This window comes from Globicephala melas, chromosome 11 (assembly GCF_963455315.2).
Source record: "Globicephala melas chromosome 11, mGloMel1.2, whole genome shotgun sequence".
Classification (NCBI taxonomy): Eukaryota; Metazoa; Chordata; class Mammalia; order Artiodactyla; family Delphinidae; genus Globicephala; species Globicephala melas.
In genome coordinates this window covers 63,573,514-63,595,147 of record NC_083324.2, presented here as the reverse complement: position 1 = coordinate 63,595,147, position 21,634 = coordinate 63,573,514, and the positions used below count along the sequence as shown (strand labels likewise).

Below are 21,634 nucleotides of genomic sequence, written 5' to 3'. Positions count from 1 at the left end.
AGGAGGAATGGCACCTTGAGAGCTCCGTGTCCCACCTTTGCCTGGGGGGCCAGGTGGGAGGTGTGAGGGCAGGAAGGTGCCCTGTGACTGGGGGAGCCGGGCTGGGGCCAGGAGGCCCGGAGTCTGCCGTTGAGAGGCCGTGGCACTGGGTGGGCCCTGTGTCCCAGGCTGCGGAGAGAGGGTTTCTCGGAGGCCCTAGTCTCTCTGGCCTTCTGGGATTCAGTCTGTGGGGTGGGGCGAGGGCTGTGGAAATTGGAACCTGGGCTCTGTCCCCACTGAGCTGGGCAGGAGGAAGGAGCCTGGGCCCAGAGAGAGCTGTGGGGATGGGGTCTGCTGGGTGGTGACAAGAAAGGCTGCCTGGAGGCAGGGAGTGGACCAGATAAACCCTCAGGCCCCTCTCACCACCCTCATCCCCACCCCATCCCCATTCCCACTCCATCCCTGGGCCAACCATCTGGGGATGCTCTCCAGCTGGGATGTTCCAGCTCTTTATGTAAATTGAGGCACCCAGAGGATCCCGTGGTGTGTGTGTGTGTGTTAGCACGTGCGTGTACGTGTGTACAGGCATGTGCGTTATCCCCTAGGACTCTGGGGTGTGTACGTGTGTGTTATTGAGGGACCACCGGCCACAAGACCCGGGTGAGGTGGGCTGGGAGACTTTCTAGAGGAGGGCTTGATGCTGACATGCCTCTCACTTCTCACCCAGATGCCAGCCTCGCTCCTGCTGGGAAAAGGGAGAGGCCTGGGGAGAGATGGGAGCAGGGGAGCTGAGAGGGGGTGGGAAGCATTGGGACCCTGGGTAGAGCCCGGGGCGGGGCTGACCAACCATTTGCCCACCCTCTCTGGGCCTCAGTTTCCTCCTCTGTCAAGTGGGGCTGGGACCTATTCAGCCCATGTCAAGGGGTCTCCCCCAGGACGAGAGGAGGCAGTGCCCATGGGAAGGGCTGGGGGTGGTGGTCCCAAGGCCATGGGATGGGAGGCAGGTTGGGGTGTAGGGGCTGGTGCTGGCCGGGCAGGGTGAGATGCCAGCCGCCCCCATCAGTGGCCCCTCTCGCCCCCAGATCCCCCAGATCAGCTACGCCTCCACAGCCCCCGACCTGAGTGACAACAGCCGCTACGACTTCTTCTCCCGCGTGGTGCCCTCGGACACGTACCAGGCCCAGGCCATGGTGGACATCGTCCGTGCCCTCAAGTGGAACTACGTGTCCACGCTAGCCTCGGAGGGCAGCTACGGCGAGAGTGGCGTGGAGGCCTTCGTCCAGAAGTCCCGTGAGGACGGTGAGTCCGGCGCCCGCCCTCAGGGTCGTGCTTGGGGACGGGGGGACGTCACAGCGTGGTGGCCGAGCGCTGCTCGGGAGCCGCTCCCTGGGTTCTGCCTTGGGCTCTCCTGCCCCGGGCCACCCCCTCATGGGCCTGAGTCTCTCCTCTGAGCCTGTGGCCTTGTGGGCGGGTGGCTGGGTGACTGCTGGGGGCTGGGGGTGGATGTGAGTGACTTTTGCGGACATGGCTGGGCAGACGGAGGGACTGTCAGTATCCCCAGCATGGGAGCTGATGGAACAGACCCTGTTCTCAGGCAGAGAGGAGGAGAAGGAGGTGGGGATGGAGGTGGGCTTGTTCAGTGGGGTCTCAGGGACCCAGGAGCCAGAGGCCGACCAGCAGCTTCTTGGAGCAAGGATTTGTCTGAGGGACTGAGAATTCAGAATCCTTAAACTTGGGCCGTGTGATTAGGGGCAGGGGCTGCGGTGGGGCTGTGCCGGCCTCAGGGAGGTAGGTGCCCTGTGGGTGGGATTCGGGGAAGGGTGGGAAAGTGACGTGCTCTCCTCGGATCCTCCGCGCTTACCACAGGCCCCCTTGCCCCGCCGAGCTCACTGCGTTCCTGAATTGCCGTCCCCAGAGTGATAAGCTTCTAGGTACCAGCAGGCAAGGAGAGGCTAAGCAGGCAGGGGTTGCCTCCACGGCAGGCCCAGACCTGGGCCTCTGGCCGGTCCTTTCCGATGGCCACACTGAGGCAGGACAGCCTGTGTGGGACTGTGTGTGTGGGCGTCCAGGGCAGCAGACAGGCCCCTGGGTCGGGGGCCCCACCTGGGCTGGTGAGCCCTGCCAAGCTGATTCAGAGCTGTGGGGGCCAAGGGACGGCTCCCGTGCTGCGTGGGGCATGGAGGGAAGCAGGGAGGCCCTTCCGCTCCTGGCGGACCCTCCTCCCCGCAGACAGGGCCCCTCTGCCTCCTCTCCTGGCCTCTCCCAAGGCCCCGTCTCTAAATAGCTCACTGTGGCGCCCTCGACCTTGGGGGATGGCGTCTCTATATTTATACCCGGAGAACCCCGGAACTCTAATTGCTTTTCCTAAGGACTGCAGAGTGTCCAGAGGCTGGCGTTGGTAATACCCTGCAGGCATAATCCTGCTATAAATCTCAGACAAGCCCCTTTAATTGTACAGCCGAAGCAGCTCGGGTGCTTGTAACCTGGCGGCGAGGGCGGCGGGGTGGTGGAAATGGGGTAGTGCTGACTGATGGCTGCGGCTCCAGCAGCTAGGCCCCCACGGAAGGAAGCAGGGGGTGGACAGACCCCATTCCCACCTGCAGGCAGGCTGGGCAGTGTCAGACTCCAGCCCCCCCCCCGCCGACTGCCCACAAATCCTTTCTTTCTTTGCTCAGACTTGGATACCTCTCTGCACTGGCTCCACCCATCCTGCTCTGCAGGCTCCTCTCCTCCCTGACGGCTTGAGTCCTTCCCCAAACAAGCCCACTGCCTTTCTGATTCAGGTGCAACCTCTGTTGGATTTGGGGACAAAAGTGCTGGATGGGGGTAGGGACAGAGGTCCAGAATCTTAGCGTTCAATTGTGTTTGGTCCCTGCCATAGGGACCTGGAAGCCGCCCCCTGTACTCAACATAGCCTTCCCTATGCCGCTGGCACATGCCGAGCCCCTGTTTATACCGGGTGTTCTGGGTAATCTGCCCCACCAGATGAAGCAGGTACCCCCATTGTCCAGGGAAGGAAGCTGAGGCTCAGAGACACCAAATAATTGGCACCAGGTCACAGAGCAAGTTAGAGGCGGAGAAGGGATTTGAATCCAGGCGCGCTGGCTCCAGGACTAGAGGTCTTAACTGCTTTGTCACTCTGTCTTCTGCCCATTTCCCACTGCAGTAACTGAGACCCATGTGGACCAGTCCTGTGCAAGGGATGGGGGTATGACAGTCACGCGTGCGCACGCACGCGCGCGCGCACACACACACACACACTTGGCCTGGAGGGACACATGCTGATGTGTTAAGCGTGGGAGAGGCATGGGATTGGGGTGAGGTCAGGGCATTGCATTTTGGCTGAAGCTAAGGCTACTGTTTGAATTTTCTGCAAGCATCTAATCAGGCATTGAGTAGTTAGAGAATAGAAAGTCTACTCAAGATTTTTAAAAGGACCCCTAGAAAAATAAGAGAACTAGGTGCTCTGCCCGGGCCCAGCACAGGGGCACAGCTGTGCCCCTGCCGCCTACATTCCTTCCCATTGCTGAGGGTCTGGCCTCCCACCTGGCCGGACCTCCCTCATCCGCAGACCCCCTGGCAGGGTGTGCAGCCCCGGGGCCCTGGCTGGGCAGCTGGGTCTCCCTGCCCCGCCTGCTAAATGAAATTTGATTTGGAGAACCATCTTTAGGCAAATGAAAAGAAAAGGAGAGAGAAAGCCACGCTCCAGCTGCCCAAATTGAAATCAGAATTGAGAGGCCAGTAGAAAGGGGCCGCTGTACCTTTTGCCTAATTCCTGTGAAAGATTAAAGATGTCTTTGGCTATATATCGTATTGATTCGTCCTCTGAAGTATAAATCATCTTCGCGTTGCTCAGAGGAGTGCCGGGGAGCGGGGAGGACGGGAGGGTGCGCTCGCCAGGCTGAGGGTGTACATCAGAGCCCTGGTGAGAGCTCAGCCAGCAAGTCCTGGGTGCCTGTGTGTGCTGGGCTCTGGTGGGTCCTTCAGGGAGCATAATTATGGCCTTTTTTTTTTTTTTTTTTTGCTGTACGCGGGGCTCTCACTGTTGCGGAGCAACGGGCCTCTCCCGTTGCGGAGCACAGGCTCCGGACGCGCAGGCTCAGCGGCCATGGCTCACGGGCCCAGCCGCTCTGCGGCATGTGGGATCTTCACGAACCGGGGCACGAACCCGTGTCGCCTGCATGGGCAGGCGGACTCTCAACCACTGCGCCACCAGGGAAGCCGATGGCCTTTTTATAGATGAGGAAACTGAGGCCAGAGAGGGTAGGTCACTTTCCCAAGGCTACACAGCCAGAACGTAGAGGAGCTGGGATTGGAGCCCAGCTCCATCTTCTGGGTGGGGAGCTCCTGGGTAGCACCCAGCACTATTGCACTATTGGGCCGTTGGCACAGGGCTTAGAGAAAGCTCTGGCGCTGCACTTTCCAGTCCCCATCAGCAGTGCCCTCCCACCCCAGTCCCTTGGTCATGTGGATTGCGCCCTGAGCCAGCCTATGGCCCTTGACTGAACCCTGCACTGTGCCAGGCAGCCTCACCGCACTTTCATGAATCCCGATGACAGTGTTTGGTCCCCCTGTTACAGATGAGGAAACTGAGGCTCAGAGGGGTGAAGTGGCTGGCCCAGGCTCACACACTGAGGTGTTGGAGCAGGACTTGGAGCCAGGCTGTCAGCCCTAGGCCCTTTCCCCCATGCTATCCGTCTCCCCCAGCTTATATCACAGAGACGGCAGTGCATGTTAAGGAACAGGCCTCGACAGACAGACCTGGGCTCCGACTCAGCCACTTGCTGGCCACGTGATTCTGGGAAAGTCACTCAGCCTCTCTCGGTTTTGGTTTCCTCATCTGCGAAGTGGGGAAGAAACTGGTTGTTATCAGAATGAAACGTGCTCCCGGCCCATGGAGATCGGCGCTCAGGAACGCACATGGGAGGGTTATGATTAGGGGTGTGGCTGCCTGGGCCCCAGCCCTCCCTGGTGCCAGCCGCTCTTGGGGAGGCCCGGGGAGTGATGGAAGGCCCGAGGGGGTGGTGCTGGGCCCTGCGTGGGGCCACAGGCAGTGTCCAAGGACAGGATGAGGGACAAAATCACAGGAGCCCTGGCCAGCCTGCTTGCCCTGGTGTCTGCAGCAGGTCGTGGGCGTGTGTGTGCTTTTGTGAGGTGTCGGGCGCATCCCCCATCTGTGTGGTGTGCGCTCCTTCTGGCTGCAGGGCTCCCCCTCTCCCTGCCAGGCAGAGGCTGCCCAAGGGAAAGGCTAGGGACACAACCAGGCCTGGGATTAGGTACGTAGAGCAGGCCCTATCTGGGCTCCGGAGCTAATGTGAGTGAGTCACCCTTGGAGGGAGATGAAGGCTAGAGGGGGTGGCACAGGTGGGGCCCCGCCCTCGGTGCCTCCCACCACTGTCCTGGGCGCTCTTGGGGGTTGGGGTCTGGAGTATGAACTTGTATACCCCCACAGCCTTTCCGTATCAGTGGGGCCTTGTGTGAGCCTCAGTTTACCTGCACTAGTGCTCCATTTCACAGATGAGGACAACCAAGGCTCAGGGAAGTCAAGGGGCCTAAGATCACAAGGAAATGTTGAGTGTCAGAGCCCAGGGCTCCTGTGTGGGTGACAGGACAATGGATAATATTAGTAGGTAACATTTATGGAGCCCTCCTGTGGACCAGACCCCATTTTATGTGCTTCATACATGTTAACTCATTTGTCTTTCAAGACAACTCCATTATACAGATGACAATACTGAGGCTCAGAGAGGTTAAGTAACTCCCCTGAGGCCACACACTGGAAGGTAGCAGGAGTGGGATTTGAATCCAGCGTGGCCTCCTGATCTCTGGTGCACGTCATAGGAAGGACACACAGGTCAGCTCTGGGCAGGGGCATCTCCACGGGGCCACCTTGGGAGTTTGGTTCTCTAATGAGTGATTCCAGCACCCTGGGCACATCTAGGCCTGTACTCCTAGGGTGAGAATGGGAGGGCCTTTCTGGGTGTGGCGGGAAGGGACGTGGGAGCCTCAGGCCTGCTCCTTGAAGGATGTCCTGTCCCTCGCACGGTGGAAAATTTAAAGTCTCATCTCCCTGCTGTGTCCCCGCATCCCCCATTGGTATTCCGGAGATGCTGGTGAGTCAAGCTGTTGCTGGTCTGACCTCCAGGTCCAACTCCCAGGGCTGAGCGTCAGACTTGCATTTAGATGGGCCCGTCCGCGCGGCGGAGTGGCAGGGCTGGCAGCTGGAGGCCCAAGGCTGGGGCATCTCATCCCTCTGGCTCTGTGACATCTCTAGACTCAACTTCTCCAGCTGTAAACAGAGGCTCCAAGGGGAGTGGGGAGAAGCTGGCCAGCTGGAAAGAGCCGTGCCACCCGGAGGGGATGGCACTGCTCATCCTTCTGGGAGACTAGAGAGGAGAGAGGTTTGCCCCAGGGCACCCCCAGGATCCAGCAGCTCCCCTTTCTGCTGCCTGCCCTCCCGGACCTTGTCTCCTTCCACTCCCCTCTCAGGCTCTTCTCCAGTCACACCAGCCTCCTCACGGCTCCTCTAACACTCCAGGCACAAGCCCACCTCAGGGCCTTTGCACTGGCTTCTCCCTCTGCCCAGAAAGCTCTGTCCCTGGTTGTCCATGTGGCTGCATTCTCAGTGCATTCAGCTGCCTTCCCAGGGGTCCCCTCTTCAGAGGGGCCTCTCTGACCACTGAGTCCCCAGTCCACTACTCTCCATTCCATGCTCCCTGCTCTGTTTTTCTTTATAGCATCGACAAGTACATTTTTATTTGTTTATGGTTCATGACAGCAGAGATTTTTTGCCTGTTTTGTTCTCTGGTACCTCTCCAGCCTCTAGCACAGTCCCTGGCACACAGTAGTTGCTCAGTAAATGTTTGTGGGATGGGTGATCATGAAATCCAGCCGCCTACTCACTTCTTTAGCCCTTCTTCCCATCCTAGGCCTGAAAGGTTGCTCTCCCAGTCTATAGAAGGGCAGACTGAGGCTGACAGAGCACGGGCTTCTGGGGTCAGGCTGCCCTGGGACCCTGCCCTCCCCTCTGAGCTCCTGGCTGCCCCCAACCCTATCCTGACTCATCGAGGACAGATATCCTTTCCACCGCAGCGCCTGCCTCGGGATGCTTTGTTCTGAGGTGCTGCCTGCCCCAGAGGGCAGGAACAGGAAGAGGTTCAGCCTTCCAGACCCCGCTCGAGTCTCCCACTGGCCTGGACTTCATGGATTTATTTCACATCCACTGGGTACCCAGCCCCTGTGCGAGGAGAGGAGAGAGGCAGTGGGCTCTGCCAGCTCTCAGCGGGCGTGGGAAGAGCAGTGCCCACGCAGACCTGGCACCCTGCCCTCCTGCAGGAGGTGCCCAGGAGAATTTGCCTTAATAATTGAATGAAGGGATGTGATGACGCATGTGTTGAGGTGAAGAGATAAACTCCAGGGTTGCAAGAGGCCCAGCGCATCAAGATGGGCAGTCCAGCAGGGCTTGGAGGAGGGATACTTGGACAAGTGGAGAGGAAGGAAGGGGTGTGCCAGGTGGGGAAACAGCGTGAGCACAGCCTGGAGGAAGGAGTGAGCAGGCAGATGGGACCCCAGTGAGGGGCCTGGCCTGGTCCTAGTAGCCGTGGGATGGGGACCCATGTGAGATGGAGCGGAGCTGTTTCTTTCAGGTCAACCCTGCGTTTAACAGTTTTTTGGCACTTGGGGTTGTTGTGTCCACCTGCCATGTCCAAGTTACATAGGGCCCTGGGGCGTCTTCTCTGCCCATCACGGCTCAGTGCCAAGGGTTCTCCTCCCTGCAGACTTGCTTACCCAGGGAGGCATATGATCTTCCCCTAGGCTGGCCTCCTGGGAACCCCAATCATACCTGCCCCAGTGCTTGTTGAATTCCCCCTCTTCCTCTTCCACTTGACTGGGCCCCTTGAGGCCGTGGAAGGAAGGACCCCCTTGGCTCTGTGTCCTTCGCCGTCCCTCGCCCACAGTGGGGCCTCAATAGATGTCTGTAAGATGAACAGATGACCAGCCCTGTGCCCTTGGGCACGTCATTGCCCTTCTGGGGCCCCCGTCTCTCATCTGTGACAGGAGTGGGCACATCAGCTCATCTGCAGGGTCCAGCTCTGACATCTGGCAGGCTGGGTCCTCCTAGCCCGAGGCGCCTGACTCCAGGCATCCTTCTCGTAAGCAAAGCCTCATCATGGGGTCACTTCAGGCTTGGTCTTTTGGTTCAGGGATGAGTGGGTCCAACTGTATGGGGACAGAGCCTGGAGCATGCGACCTTTTCACCCTCAGTCAGGTGAAATGTGGTTGAGATTAGCCGATGGGGCAGGGCGCTGGAAACAGGGAGGCATCCTGCCACTGGCCTTGGGTTGGTGTATAAGAGAGCAGGGTGGTTTGTAGCATCTTCTTGAGGGGAGACCTCTGGGCCTCACAGCCCAGGGACCTTCAGCCCTGCCCACTGACCAATGCATTTTCCAAGAACGTGGGAGGGGAGTGGACCCCACCCCGGAGCCACTCCCCACCATTCTAGCTTATCACCCAGGCTGCCCCCAACTTGAGACAAATTGCATCTTCCTCTCCCTTGCTCTGCTGCCCGTCACTGCTCTGTGGGTGGAAATTCAGTGGACTTGGTATGGGCATCCCCTGCCAAGCTGTGAGGCCCACCACGTACCAGCTGGGTCTCCGGGATGCTCTGCGAGATTGGCAAGGTGCTGGCATCAGCGTGGCTGCTCAGTGATTACCCAGTCAGTCTCTGTCCCGCTTTGAAGGTGAACCCTGCGCTGTCTGGCCTGCCGAGGGGACTTCGCCTGTCTGTTCTAATTGCTCCGCACCCCCCCCCCCCCCCCCCCGCCTTCAGTGCGGTGCTGCTCTAATTGCTCCCCCCCCCGGCCTTCAGTGCGGTGCCGCTCTAATTTCTCCGCCCCCCCGGCCTTCAGTGCGGTGCTGGCACCTCTTGATTTCGTGAGTCCCGTGGGTTGGGTGTCATCAGGCCACTTTTCCTCTCTCTCTGACTCATCTCTGATGTGTTCGCCCTGGCCTATCACAATGGGGACATGCTCCCATCCGAGTTCGCCTCTAAGCTTGACGGGATTGACAGGAGGAAGGAGACAGAATGGACAATGAGCCCTTTTTGCTCTGAGTTTGCATCCCTTCCCTCTTGGACAGGAAGCAACATTTTCTTTCACCGGGCTTTTTTGTGGAACATGTTTGAAGATTTCTTCCAGGTCTAAAAAAGTTTTCCTTTGCTGGTTGCAGCCCCTTTGTGAATCCTGTCCTCCCTGGATGATGCAGTAGAGTGGAGGGCTTAAGAGCCCAGATGCTGGCTTGGCCACCATGAACTGTGCAATCTTGAGCAGTCACTTGGGGGCGCTGGGCTTCAGTTTCCACCTCATGAAATGGGAATATTTATAGCACTTCCCTGGACTTCCCTGGCAGTCCAGGGGTTAGGACTCCGTGCTTCCATTGCAGGCGGCCCGGGTTCGATCCCTGGTCAGGGAACTAAGATCCCGCAAGCTGTGCAGTGCTGCAGGAAAAAAAAAAAAAAAAAAGAAGCACTTCCCTTCTAGGTTGCCATGAGCATTAAATGAGTTAATACATGTAAAGCACTAACTAGCACAGTCTGGGCCCTGCACTAAGCACTAAGCTTCTGGAGGTGTAAGTTTCATCATTATTCATCAGAGTGGGAAGTGAGGATCGGGACCCAGTTCTAGTCCTGGCTCTGTCTCTGGGTGGCTGTGTAACACTGGGCTGGTCACTTTCCCTCTCTGAGCCTCAGCTTCATCACCAATGTGAAGGCAATGGGTCAGGGGACCTCTGAGGTCCCCCGTGATGTGGGTCTTTGCATCTCTCACCCATCTCTCTTGGCTTTTCTGTCCTCACCACATGGAGGTCCCGGTACCATGGGGTGGGCCTCTGGCTTCTGCTGTGTCTATGTTCTTGAGCCCAGACCTGAGCCCACAGAGTAGCTACATCTGCAGCATCTGTTTCCTCAGCTCCTTTGGCCTCTTTGGTCTATTTATTTATTTTTTACCTTTGAGTCTTTTGACAAACACATCTCTAAACCTGGTCTGAACCCCATTGTCTTCAAGTTCATTTTCCTGCCCTTGTTTATTTTTCCTCCCTTTCCTTGAGCCTCTGCACTGGAGCATGTTGGAATCTGTCCTCCGAGGCTCCCACATTTAGGGATCCCTTCCGATTTCTTCCCCTTTGTTAAAGAGCAGGTGGCAAAGGCCGTTGACCTTTCCCTGCCCCCCACCACCCCCAGCTCCGGTCTGGGCCTTGACCCCCAGGAAGCCCTCTTCACCTGTTTGTTGACTACTGGGTTTGAGCCTGTTTTCCTATCTGAGGCAGGGTTCCAGCCCCCCCAGCCCCCCACTCTGAGCTTCTTGGAGGTGTCACCAAAGCAAGCCCCATCTCCCCTTTCCCTGCACTGTGGCTTCCTTCCCGCCCTACCCTGAGGCTCCTACTTCAGGCCAGTATGGGACTGCTGAGTGTCCTGGGTGGGTTCTGGTTTCAGCCTCATCCCCTACTCCTCTGTGACCTTAGGCAAGTCACTGCCCCTCCCCAAGCCTCCAGTTCTTCATCGTAAGACCAGGAAGGGGCTGTGCGCCTTTTTCAATGGGCTCATGCATGTCGTGAACACACGGAGGGATGCCTGCAGCCATTTTTGCCTTATTATCCTGTGTCACCCACCCAGCCCTCTTCCCAGAGCCTTTGAGCCCCAGGCTCTGCCTCCTGCACCAGCCCCTCAGGCAGCCCGGCCTGGTCTGTGTGAAGACCCCTGGACCTCCTTTTGTTTTAATATACAATTTTCTAGGGAACATTTCATTACCCATCCTCATCGAAGCTACCAGACCCTGGCCCCAGCTCCTACACAGCCGCCCTGAGAATTGTCCCTGTTTTACAGAGGAGGTGACCGTGGCTCAGGCTGCCCAAGGGCTGGTGCAGTCCCTCACAGCTTGTCGGATGCAGAGCTGGGATTTGCATTCTGGTCTGTGTGACTCCCGGAGCTCAGCTGGAGGGAAGGAAGGTGGGTGGAGCCCTCCTTTCAATGAGCTGTCTGATGCCTTTCACCTGGCTTCTCCAGGGAAACGTTGGTGGGTCAGTCAGATGGCTGGACCTTGGAGGACCCCCCCTTCCCCCTCCCCCCCCCCACACCGCCGCACACAGAGGCCAGAGGTTCTCTCAGGGCCAGGGAAGGAGGAAGGGGAGTGGCTCCTGTGATGGACAGTGTTTGTGTGACAGGAGTCACCAAGTCACGTGTGGCCTTGGATGAGCCTGTGAAGGGCTCTGTCTAAAAGTGGGTGTAACGGGGCCTGGAGATCAGGAGGAATGCATCCCCTGATGGTCACCTTTTCAGTGATGGCTTCCCTCGTGCTCCTGGGGTTCTTAGGGGCTCAGAAGGAGAGAGTCCAGGCCTCCAGATCACAGAGCCTGCTCTGCGGGGATGTGGCTGGTAAGGAGGGCAGTGGGGGCATTTCTCCAGCCCTTTCACCCCTCACTTCTATACAGTAATTAATTCATTTGCTCTATAGATATTTACTGAGCACCTATTTTGTACCAGACATTGAACCAGGACATGGGGGATACAGCAGTGAACTAAGCAGATGAAGATCCCTGACCGTGTGAGCTCATGTTTGGGGAGAGAGATAGAGGCAGCTTATAGTAGACAAGTAAATACATCACCGTATAACAGAATTCAGATAGGAACTGATGGGCATTTCTGTGAAGAAGAACAAAGCAGCATAATTATACAGAAGGTGCAGGTAGGGGAGACTATAACACAGGTGGTCAAGGAAGGCTTTTCTGCAGAGGTGACATTCGGGCAGAGCCCTAAATACAGTGAGGGAGTGAGCCATGCAGAGATCTGTGGGAAGAGTGCCCCAGGCAGGAGAATCAGCAAGTGCAAAGGCCCTGAGGTAGCAGCCTGCCTGGCATTTGGGGACTATAGCCAAGAAGAAGGAGCAGAGTGAATGAGGGGGAGAGATGTAGAAGGGGAGGAGCCTATCACAGGGGACCTTCTGGGCCACTGTGAGGACTTTGGCTTTTGCTTTGAGTGAGATGGGAGCCATGGGAGCGTTGTGAGCAGAAGAGGGACGTGAATGGACTTGGGTTTACTAGGATCCCTCTGGCCACTGTGTGGGGCAGAGATTGTGGGCCTGAGGCAGGAAGGCCAGTGAGGAGGCTACTTCTGTCCTCCAGGGTAGAAGGGATGATGACTGGGACCAAGGGGCTGGGAGTGGTGAGAAGAGACAGATCTGGGGTATGTTTGGAAGCTCGAGCCCGCAGGACTTGGTCCCGGGTTGCGTGTGGGCAGAGGGCAGGGGCGTCGCCCAGGCGGTCCTGGCTTCAGCACCACGGACAGCGCCAGCACCAGACACGGGGGAAGCCCTGGTTGGCTCAGGTCCCCATCAAACAAACGGCCAGTCCCTGGGTGCTGACCGGAGCCTCAGCTGTAAAGTGCTGGTCCCTTCCCCTCGATTTTGTTATCCATTTCTCTTTTAGCCAAATATGTTTATTTCTGGGCACTGCTGCGAATCCATTTTGGGATGAGGCAGGTTTGAATGCAATTATATAGCTGGGATGAGAGGTTTGGAAGCAGTTGTATCCAAAAATCTCTGCATCTGGCTAAATTGTGTTGTATGGAGTGGGGTGCTAGGATGGGAACTGGGGGAAGGGGAGCTTCCTTGAGGAGGGGGTGATGGGAAGAGAGCCTTGAAGAACGGTGGGCCTGTCTCAGAGGAGCAGCAGGGAGCTCTGGGTAGGGGAGCTGAGTGACTGAATGTGGTTATTCATGATGCCCTCCTTCTGAGAGGGAGGAGGGGGCAGCATTCCTGACACTGAGCAGGGTAGGTCGGCCCGTGGAAGACAGTGCTGACCCTCAGGGCTTCCATGGACTTGCTGTGTGTCTGTCCTTTGGCTCTCAGTTTCTCCAACTGTAAAATGGGGTAATTGCAGTCCCTACTGTGCTGGTTATTGTAAGAATGACAAAAATGGGTGAATTAACCATCAGAAAGGCCAAGAAAGGGCTGGAGGGGTGAGGGGCTGCCTCTGAGGCCTCAAGGGTGAGCACTTGGCCTCTTCCTGGTTGGTTGTTCCCAGTCCCTTTGTGACCGTCCTCCTTGTTCTCCCTGACTCATGTGGCGGGTTATATCTGTGCCCCATTTTGCTGTAGACAGAATGATCATATGGATATTCTATGCAAATTCTTATTTTTAACGAGCCAGAAGGAAAGCTAACGACCATCTTGCAGATGTATTGGGGCCCGAGGGAGGCCTTGGGATGGGGGAGGAAGCAGGGGACAAAGTGACAAGCAAGAGGAGAGAGGAGGGAGGAAGGGGAGAGGAAATGGAGCGGGGTTGGGGTGGACGCAGTAGGGGCTGCAGAGCGGTGGAGGGGAAGCACGGGCTCTGTTTACCATCTCTCAGAACCTCTCTGCCTGCCCCATTTTAAGATGGGGAAACAGGCTCAGAGAGAGGTGGAAACGTGCCAGATACCCCAGAAGCTGGGAGAGAGAGAGAGAAAGGCAGAGGAGAGGGAGCAGATGGGCTGGAGAAAGGAAAGGTGGAGGCAGCTGGGACTAGGCTCTGGGACTCGGTTTCCTTATCTGTATGATGGTCGTAGCACCTAAGACGTGGGCTGATTGGGAGGAACTAATGAGAGAACATGTGCAAACATTATTCGACTGAAGAGTGCTGCCTGAATATGAGGGGCCGTGGAGTAACGTGTGTGTGGGGGAGAGGGAGAGGATGGGGCGGGGGACCGAGTCGGGAGACAGGAAGATGAGGGTGGAGGGACGGGAGCTGGAGACGGGGGTAAGAGGCCTTCTGGACAATAGGCCAGCTCTTAATTAATTAGTCCATTCAGTCATTTGTTCATTCATTCCTCAGCATCTATAGTCTACTTCATAGGGGGAAGTCGGCTCCCAGAGGGCAGGATTCTTGTCTGTCCGATCCGTGGCTGCCCCCGTAGTGTTGAGGGCAGCACCTGGCACCAGGAAGAGCTTAAATTGTTGCTGAATCAATGGATGTTCTGTGCCCGGCAGCGGGCCCAGCAGCGGCCATCTCCCTGGAGCTCAGCGGCATCTAGTCCAGTAATTTCCCTTCCCTGTGCTAAGTGCAGTGGTTGAGACAATGCGATCGTTACTGGCACCCAGGGGAGAGGGAGCCTGGGGACAACTACGAAGGCTTCCTGGAGGAGGGGGCCTGAGATGAATCTTCGAGAACTGACAGAAGCTGACTTGAAGGAATCTGGGAAGGGGAGCTGGTCATAAAGGCAGAGGGAACAGTCTAGTGTTCAGAACTGCAGGTGCTCTTGGAGGTGGGGAGTGATGGGAGCTGAGGCCGCAGGGCCTGAGGACTGGGCTGAGGGGTTTGGATTTTGCCCTGAGCCCTGAGGGAGGTGAGAGCCAGCGAAGGTGGGAGGGAGGGGTGTGCTGGGGTGGGATCAGTTTTGGTGGAGAGGTGGGGTGGCCAGGCTGGGCAGGCTGAGGTGTGCATGCAGGTGTGGGGCTCTGGTCTGGTCAGGCAGTGCCGACAGGAGTCGGGGGGCACAGGGGATTCGGGCCTGAGGGGTCAGCTGGCTGCTGCCAGGTGAGGCTGGACCCGCCCCCGGGGCATGGAGCCAGCCTGGAGAGGGGCCAGGGCTCTGGTTTAGATTAATTAAAAGACCTCTTGGGCTTCCCTGGTGGCGCAGTGGTTGAGAGTCCGCCTGCCAATGCAGGGGACATGGGTTCGTGCCCCGGTCCGGGAAGATCCCACATGCCGCGGAGCGGCTGGGCCCGTGAGCCATGGCCGCTGAGCCTGCGCGTCCGGAGCCTGTGCTCCGCAATGGGAGAGGCCACAACAGTGAGAGGCCTGCGTAACGCAAAAAAAAAAAAAAAAAAAAGACCTCTTCACTCTGGGCAGTCCCACCGGGGCCGGAGTGCCTGGAGAGCATTGAAATGTCAACATAAATATCACAATGGCCCGAGTCCCTCCTGTTACTTAGTGTCTAGATTCCCAAGATGTCCCTTGCATTACAACATGAGACAGTCTCTCACTATGAAACACGTCCGACCCCAAATGCCTATTGAGAAAAGCTAGCAGATGGTAGCATCCCCTGCCCCAGCTCTGGCCTTCCACAGGAAGGGCAAGGTCAGCTGAGCACCCTTCTCCCAACTCTCCTCCCCGGATGCCCTCCCGAGGCCCACTCAGGGTTGCTCCCAGGATCCAGGCCCGGAGTCCCCGTTCCAGCCCTCCCTGGTCCCTGTCTCTCCACTCCCAGATCTGGCCAAGCAGGCCCCCAGGCTGTGGGGCCCCAAGCTTTTCCCCAACAGTGTCGGGAAAGCCTGGGGCAGGTTTTGGGGGGTGGGGTGAGTGCTTCTCCAGCTCAGGGCCACGTCTGGGCCTCTGTCCCTGACCTTTGTCTACCAACTCTTTAACTAACCCGAGTCCCAGGCAGCCCAGCACCTCAAGAAAGCGTCCGACGGTCCATAGGGTCGGGCTGGTGTCTGCGCTGTCCTCGCTGCCCTCCTCCACCACAGCCAGTTTGTGGAGCACACTCACGCCCACCGTCTCATCCTCGTTCCCGGCCGGGGGCATCAGCGGCCCCATTTTCTGGCTGAGGAAGCTGAGGCCTCACCCCAGGTACATCCAGAGCCAGGGCTGGGCCCAGACCCCCATTCCTTGCATTTCCTGCTGTTCTGCCATCAAGAGGGTCGGCCTGGAGGAGCCAGAGCCGGGCTGCTCACCGTCCCTCCCCCCGCCCTGGCCTGAAGAGGACGGCTGGTGTGGGAGAGGGTCCAGGAGGACTTCATTACCCAGTGCCTGCTTGTGGCACGTTGCGGGGGCCTGAGCCCGCCGCCGGTAGGGAGACATGCTTGGCCTGCCTGGGTAATTACATCTCAACATTTCATTTTGCTTGTCAGTTTCCACTTCCTGGGGATGTGGGCTCCTAAATATTTCATCCCAGCCTGCAGCTGCCTGTTCCTTTCTGGCCAAACCGCAGGCCCGGCTGCCGACCCCGAGCCCTGGCCCCTCCCTGCCCAACTGAGCCTCGCTTCCTGTTCTGGGCTGGAGCTGGCCAGAGGTCATCTTCTCCATGCCCCTACCCCACACGGAGGTCTCTACCACCAGCGCAGCGCTGTCTTCTCTTCCCAAGGGACCTGGGGTGAAGAGGCCAGACAGACAACATTGCCAGAAATTAGGCTCAGTTCAACCAACATTGATTGAGCACCTCCTGTATGCCTGAGACTCTGACGGAAACCAGGGAGTTAGGAAAGAGAAAGATACAGTCAAGAAAGAAAGCCCCTTGAAGGGGCTTATGGGCTAATGGAGGAAAGGGGCAACAGTGTTATAACAGCAAACACTTATCGAGTACTTATATGCCAGGCACTGTTACATGGATTAACTCACTTATTCTTCATGCTTTGTTATGAGGAGACAAGGCCCAGAGAGGTGAGTAACTTGTCCAGAGTCACACAGCTAAGAAGTGGCAGAGCCAGGATCTGAACTCAGGCAACCTGGCTCCAGCCTTCATGCCCTGAAGCATGAGAGTCACAAACCGACAGCCTAGGCAGAGGATGGCAGGTGCCAGTGGAGAGGGGTGAGGTGAGAGCCGGGCTGGGCAGTGATGAGTCCCCACTCTGGGATGTTTTGTGGGGGACGAGGCGCAGAAACTGAGCCCCGAGGTGGGGTTGGGCAGGTGGGGAAGCAGGAGGGGTATTTCTGGCAGAGGGACCAGCAAAAGCTCCAGGGTGGGAAAATTTGAGTTGCGCTGGAGAAAGTGGTCTTGCTGTAGAGTGTGGAGTGAGGCTGAGGAAGGGGCTGAGAAGCCGCTATGTGATCTCAGCACCTAGGTGTGTCACTGGAGCTGGGCTGTCTTGTTCTGAAAGGGGTTTTTCAGCAGAGGACTCAGCTAACACTCAGCAGTCCTGTTTCTGGCTGCTGGCTGGCCTGACTTGCTGTGTGAGCCTCGGGCAGACTCCTTTCCCTCTCTGAACAAAATCTGAGGAATGGGCGGGATTCCCTCAGTAGAAGAATGCCCGGCATGGCCACTGAGAGTGGGGGGAGGTGGGCCTGGGGGGAAGGGGTCTCCTGGGGGCCCTTGGGGTGGAGGCGGGCCAGAAATCAGTCTCAGGGCCCCTCCCCGCTCAGTCCCCTCCTGCCACCACCTGCCTCCACCACCTCTGCTTCCTTCTCTCTCTCTCTCTCTCCTTTTTTCTGCTTTTCTTGCTTCAAAGGTGTTTTACCTAAATGGGTTTGTGTTAAGATATTAGGTCGATCACTCAGCAAATTTCCCTCTGCTCAGAGCTGAGCACCATGAATAATGCAGCTCTGAGCAGCTTGCGCTGCTCAGCGGCCTCCCAGCGAGGGGACGGCAGCACTCAGCTCAGGGGCTCTGAGCCCCACAGCTGCCCTGGCTGAAAATATCCCCCCAGGGGCCAGGTGATCCCTTTAATCCTCACAACACCCCTGCCACGTCTGGGGGGTGGCGAGAATGCCCTCCCATTTTACAGATGCAGATGTGGAGGTGCAGAGAGGTTGGGTGACTTGGCTCTTATCAAGTAAGGGATTGAGGTGGGATGAGGGCCCCATCTGTGCCCAGCCTCGGCCTCCTGTGTCACAGCAGGCCAGCTCTCTGATGCCTGTGCCCCCCGTACCTGCAGGTCCAGCCCGATTCTCTATGGGGGCAGGAGGGTGTGAGTGGACGGCCTGGTTTCAGAGGAAAGTTGAGGACTTTGCCCTGATGGGGGCACTGAGGCTCCTCGGTAAATAGTTGTACCCCTCCACCCAGTCACCACCCCATCCCCGTTAGCACCCCCCAGCCGGGCTCCCCTGCACCAGTAGCAAAGGAGAGGTGTTGATGGTACTAACGTGTGGCCGGGCTGGCTGGTGGAGATGTGAACAGCTGACTTGTGTGCCTGGGTCTGCGTCTGTGTGGCTGTGTGGAGGGTGTGACTTTGGGAGGTTGGGCGTGGTGAGTGTGGCTGTGTGGGGCGGTGTGGTTAGTGTGTGAGCCTGTGTGGCTGTGAGATTGTAGTGATGTGTGGTATGTGATTGTGTGAGGCTGTGTGTCACCATGTGTGTGTGGTGGGGCAGGGCTGAGAGTGATGCAGGGGTGGGGAGATGAGCTGAGTGTGTTCAGGAAAGAAAGGATGTGTGTCCTGCCTTGGATAGACCCTGGGCCTCTAGGCTAAGGCCCCAGGTTCTGCCTAGCACTCTGTCCCTGGGGACATCTCAGTTTAACTGGTGTCTCTGGTCCCCAGAGCATCTCTTACCAGCCCTGGGTCCTGACCCAAGCTGGGTGATGAGGTCCCTGCCCCCCTGCCTCAGCAGCCTCCACCCCCACTAGGACTTGCTCCCCAGTGGCTTTGGCTCCAGGAGGCCAACCCAGGCCTTCACAAACACCATCATATTTGACCCTCACTCCAGCCCCACCAGGCTTTTTTCCCATTTTACTGATGGGAAGCCTGATGCTCAGAGAGGCTAAGTAACTTGTCCAAAGTCACACAGCCAGGAAGCAGTGGAGCAGGCATCTTCCCCTCTGTCTCAGACTGGAGGGGAGGGGAAAGCCAGCAGGTGCAGTATCCACGCTTTGCACAAACCTTTGATGGGGTATATATCAGGGAGACACCTGCAGGTGGGAAGCCGGAGTGACTGTTTCCCCCTCATTGTCCCTTGGTACCTGGGTCTTCCTGGCTCCAGCCAGATCGCTCACAGTGGGCCCACCGTGCCCACAGGGCTGGAGTCGCCTTGCGCTCATGCCCTTCTCTACTGGCCCAGCTGTCTTCGGCTCTGGCCCTTGGGGCCCGGCTGTTTGCATGGCTATCTTATACTTCTCCACTTGTTCTTTTGCATGTGCATTTCTTGAGCGCTCGTAGCAAGGAATTTGCATCTAGGTGGAGAAGTAAGTTCCCAACAGAAGGCAGGACTGAGAGAGAGGTCCTGGTGTGCAGGACGCCCAGCACCATGTGTACTTGGAGCTCATCAGTGTGTCCTGCAGGCGCTGTGCATGGATAACCTTTGCAGCCCAGAGCCCGGCACAAAGTGGGTGCCCAGAGCCTGTGCATGCAGACATTCGGGCACTCCGTGTGACCAGGTGGTGGCTCAGAGGGGAGGTCATAGTGGGCTTTGGGGGTCAGGGAGGTTCCCAAAGGAAGTGGGAAGGTGGCAGGTGGCTACCTCAGATTCCTACAGAGCCTCTGCCCCTCTGCCCGTGCCAGCGGCTTCTGCGCCGCCAGCCCTCCCATCCCTGTCAGTCGGGCACTCAGTGACTCATTCAACCGGCAAGCGTGGGTCACTGCCTGACCCTAGCAGGCACAGCGTGTGTGCTGGGCCCCATGAGGGCTGGGGTGGAGAGACAGACACGGAGGAGAAACTGGGGCCCAGCAAGGGAAGGGCTGGCCGAGGGAACAGCCTCTGCTAAGGCCTGTTGGGGCAGCAGATGTGGTCAGATGGTGGATTTTTGTAGGGACCAGACCTGAGGAGGAGATGTGGCCTTGAATGTCACACACACACACACACACACACACACACACACACACACACACACGGGTGGGGAACCACCAAGGGCTGCAGGCAGGGAGCCATGTGTCAGAGGGATTTGTGCTTTAGAAAGAGGATGGAGTGGACACCGGAGGGTGGAGAGTCAGGCCGGGAGTGGAGCAGACAGGGGGATGGTGGCCGTGAACCAGGCTTGAGCTGCCGCCCGGAGAGCCCTCAAGCCCTCTGTGGAGCCAGAGCCAGCCAGAGTGCGGGTCCACCCCTCGCTGTGCCCCCCAGCCCCGCTCACCCCGGACAGCCACAGGTTAGGGGGCATTCGCTCAGGGCCTGGGTGCCTTCCTGACCTCAGACACCCTTTTAGCCACAGCTCTACTGCCTGGAATCTGCCACGTGGCTCCATTTACTTAGACAAGGACTTCCTTCCTGGTTGAAAACAAAAGTAACACCATGTTAGTCACTGAGCCCTCTGAGTAACTCCCTTTCCTGAGAGATGGTTTGGAGTGGGAGGGAAAGAAGGGAGGACCAGGGAGAAAGACCTCTGTGTGTGTGAGTGTGTGTGTGTGTGTGTGTGTGTGTGTGTGTGTGTGTATGTGAGGCCATACAGTCCCGGGTAACTCCCAGCCTCCTTCGTGCCTTCCCCCCAACTCCCTCTCTGGCAGGAACGTAGCGGAGCTGGGGGACCCCCTTGGGTTGCTAACAGTCCCCACTTTCTCTCCATGTTGCAATTTGCTGCCTTCACATTTTGCCATAATGTAGATTTTTCCACTTGATTTCCTAGGATTTGTCTTTCATTGCTTTTCTCCCATTTTAAATTTAAAAAGACAAAAAAAAAAAAAAAGAGAAAGAAAGAAAGAAAAAGAAAAGGGAAAGAGAGAAAGGGGAGAAGAGCCCAGTCTTGCTGGTCTCCTGCACTGTTTGTCTGCAGGGAAATTGCTCGACGCTCTGGGGGAGGATTTTCTCCCCCCTGGTCTGGAGCCCAGAGCCCGGGCTGCTGCTCGGGGCGAGGGAACAGCCTGGGTTGCAGAATGTGGTCCCAGGGCTCTGGGTGTTAGAGCAAGAGGGCTTTGGAGCTGTGGACACAGTGCCCTGTCTGGGTCACCTTGCTGCCCACTGCCTGCGGGCTGGCTGCTTAGCTGCTTCCTGGCGAGGGTAGGTCTCTTGGTGAGTGAGAGAATGAAGGATGGGGGAACAAGAGGATTCCCAAGCCTGGAGGATGTGGCTGAGGGCTCTGGGAAGGCACAGGGGAGCCCAGGTCCCCGATTGCCCCCTACCTGGGGTGAGCTTGGGTGGAAGCGGGCTGCTCCAGGAGGAGGCTTTTCCTTTTTGCCTGCTCTGGGCCACCGGGTTAGGTTCAGCCCACAGGTTGGCGTGTCGTGAAGGCAGGGGGTCTGGGGGCTGCTTGGAGCGAGTGGGGAGGACTTATTTAGATGGGTGGAGTGGAGAGAGCCATCCCGTGGGGGAGAGGGAGGTGCCAAGAGAAGAAGGAAGCTGAGCACAGGTGCAGTGATCCTACTTGGTGTAACCCGAGTCCACCAGGACATTAGGGAGACACCTCAGGCGGGAAACTGGGCTGATGACCACCCCCCCCCGCCCCGCCCTGCCCCCCTGCTGAGTCCTTAGTGCCTGCAGGTCTCCGTGGCCCTGCCCTCAAATAAGCTCCCTGGGTCATCTGTGCTGATGGCGGGAGCCAAGTGTGGACAGTCCCACACAGCGAAGGGTAGAAAAATGAGGGCATTTCAGCAGCGATCTCTCACCTGCAGGTGGAATTTACAAGTCCAAAGTGTCTTCAATTCCTGGCTCTCAGGCCAGGCAGTAGCTCCTAGAAAAAAGTCTGAGTAGAGTCCACATGTGCTGCTGCCACTGCGTGGCCCGGCCTCCCTGCCCCCTGGGATGCAGCCCCCAGCCTCCCTCCATCACGTCACTCCGCTTGTTTCCTCCTCTGCCCTGCAGTGAGAGCTGTATGGGAGGAGGGACTCTGTCCTCCTCATGGCTGCATCCCAGCATCTAAACGGTGCTCAGTAAACATTTGTTGACTCAGTGAAGGAAAAGCAGCGGTAGCACACAGGACAGGGTGCGTTGTTGGATGGCTGGTGTCTGGGGAAGCATGCGGTGGGCCTGGCACCCAGGGGGCCTTCCCCACCACCAGTGTGGCCAGCAATGCTGTCTCCTGAGCCCCTCCTGGGGCTGGTCGCTCTCTC

The 21,634-nt window shown here is 57.8% G+C and overlaps 1 protein-coding gene across 19 annotated transcripts in view; it reads left to right on the top strand.

Moving 5' to 3' along the window:
- GRM4 (glutamate metabotropic receptor 4) overlaps nt 1-21,634 on the top strand; it is a 111,602-nt gene that overhangs the window by 46,653 nt on the left and 43,315 nt on the right. For all 19 annotated transcript variants that reach the window (XR_009565693.1, XR_009565694.1, XR_009565695.1 and 16 more), the window contains exon 3: nt 1,062-1,278. Coding sequence is in view for 16 of the 19 variants with exons in the window: in XM_060307345.1 (XP_060163328.1) it covers nt 1,062-1,278 (217 nt within the window). In the remaining 3 variants the exon portion in view is untranslated. The remainder of the gene's footprint in view (nt 1-1,061; nt 1,279-21,634) is intronic.